General features: G+C 23.7%; 1 protein-coding gene across 1 annotated transcript; it reads left to right on the top strand.

The window, feature by feature from the left end:
* Positions 1-33: 33 nt before the first annotated feature.
* Positions 34-435, top strand: EHI_121620 (peroxiredoxin, putative; the record flags this gene model as incomplete). Its single annotated transcript, XM_001914570.1, has 1 exon — positions 34-435. The coding sequence occupies one exon, from the start codon at positions 34-36 to the stop codon at positions 433-435; it is 402 nt and encodes a 133-aa protein (XP_001914605.1).
* Between the last annotated feature and the right edge of the window lie 737 nt (positions 436-1172).

Consider the following 1172-nt stretch of genomic DNA (forward strand, 5'->3'; position numbering starts at 1 on the left):
CAGAAATGATTGGATATAGTGACTTGCAGGACAATGAAAGAAATCAATTGTGAAGTTATTGGAGTGAGTGTAGATTCAGTTTATTGTCATCAAGCATGGTGTGAAGCAGATAAAAGTAAAGGAGGAGTAGGAAAGTTGACATTCCCATTAGTATCAGATATTAAGAGATGCATTTCTATCAAATATGGAATGTTAAATGTCGAAGCAGGAATTGCAAGAAGAGGATATGTCATCATTGATGATAAAGGAAAAGTAAGATACATTCAAATGAATGATGATGGAATTGGAAGATCAACGGAAGAAACAATCAGAATAGTTAAAGCAATTCAATTCAGTGATGAACATGGAGCAGTTTGTCCACTCAATTGGAAACCAGGCAAAGACACCATTGAACCAACACCAGATGGAATTAAGAAATATTTAACAGCACATTAACACAAACAAGATAATTTAATACAAATTATTTTATGGTTTATAAGAAGAAAATGATAATAAATAAAAGAATAAATATAATGATTTTAATAAAGAAAAGAAGAATAAGAAATACTACATTACAGATGAATTTAAATAAAATGATATATTTGTATAAAACATAATTTAAACACAATGAGTTATAAATAAATAGAAATGAATAAGAAGAAATAACAATTAGAAAAGAAATTGATAATTTATTCAATTCTTAATTCATTTTCTTTCAATATGTTTGTTCACTCTTCTTTTAAATAAATATTTTCAATATTGAATAAAATAATTCAACAAAACATTGATGAATGAATAAATAATGAAAATTCAATATATTTGTAATATTATGATATATTGAAATTAATTATATTTCTAATTCCACTTTAATATCTTTTTATTCTCATTGAAATTAGTCATTGAATTTCATTATTTTCATATTGAAATTTCATTATTTATTAGTGTTTGAAATTGTAATAGTTCTTTTAATTATTTGTTTAATTTCATCTTCTTCTTTTATTTCTTATTCTTTCTTCATTTCCTTCATTGACATAATACCATTCAAATCATTTCTTTTGATTTGGTAAATATCAATGTGTTGTTTTATTCTGTATTTTATCTATACTTTCATTAATTCTATATGTATTTGTGATGATATATTCTTTGCTGATTTACAATATTCATTTATCATCATTTAAATACAACAATATTCA

This window comes from Entamoeba histolytica, genomic scaffold, assembly GCF_000208925.1.
Source record: "Entamoeba histolytica HM-1:IMSS scf_1104750518151 genomic scaffold, whole genome shotgun sequence".
Classification (NCBI taxonomy): Eukaryota; Evosea; order Mastigamoebida; family Endamoebidae; genus Entamoeba; species Entamoeba histolytica.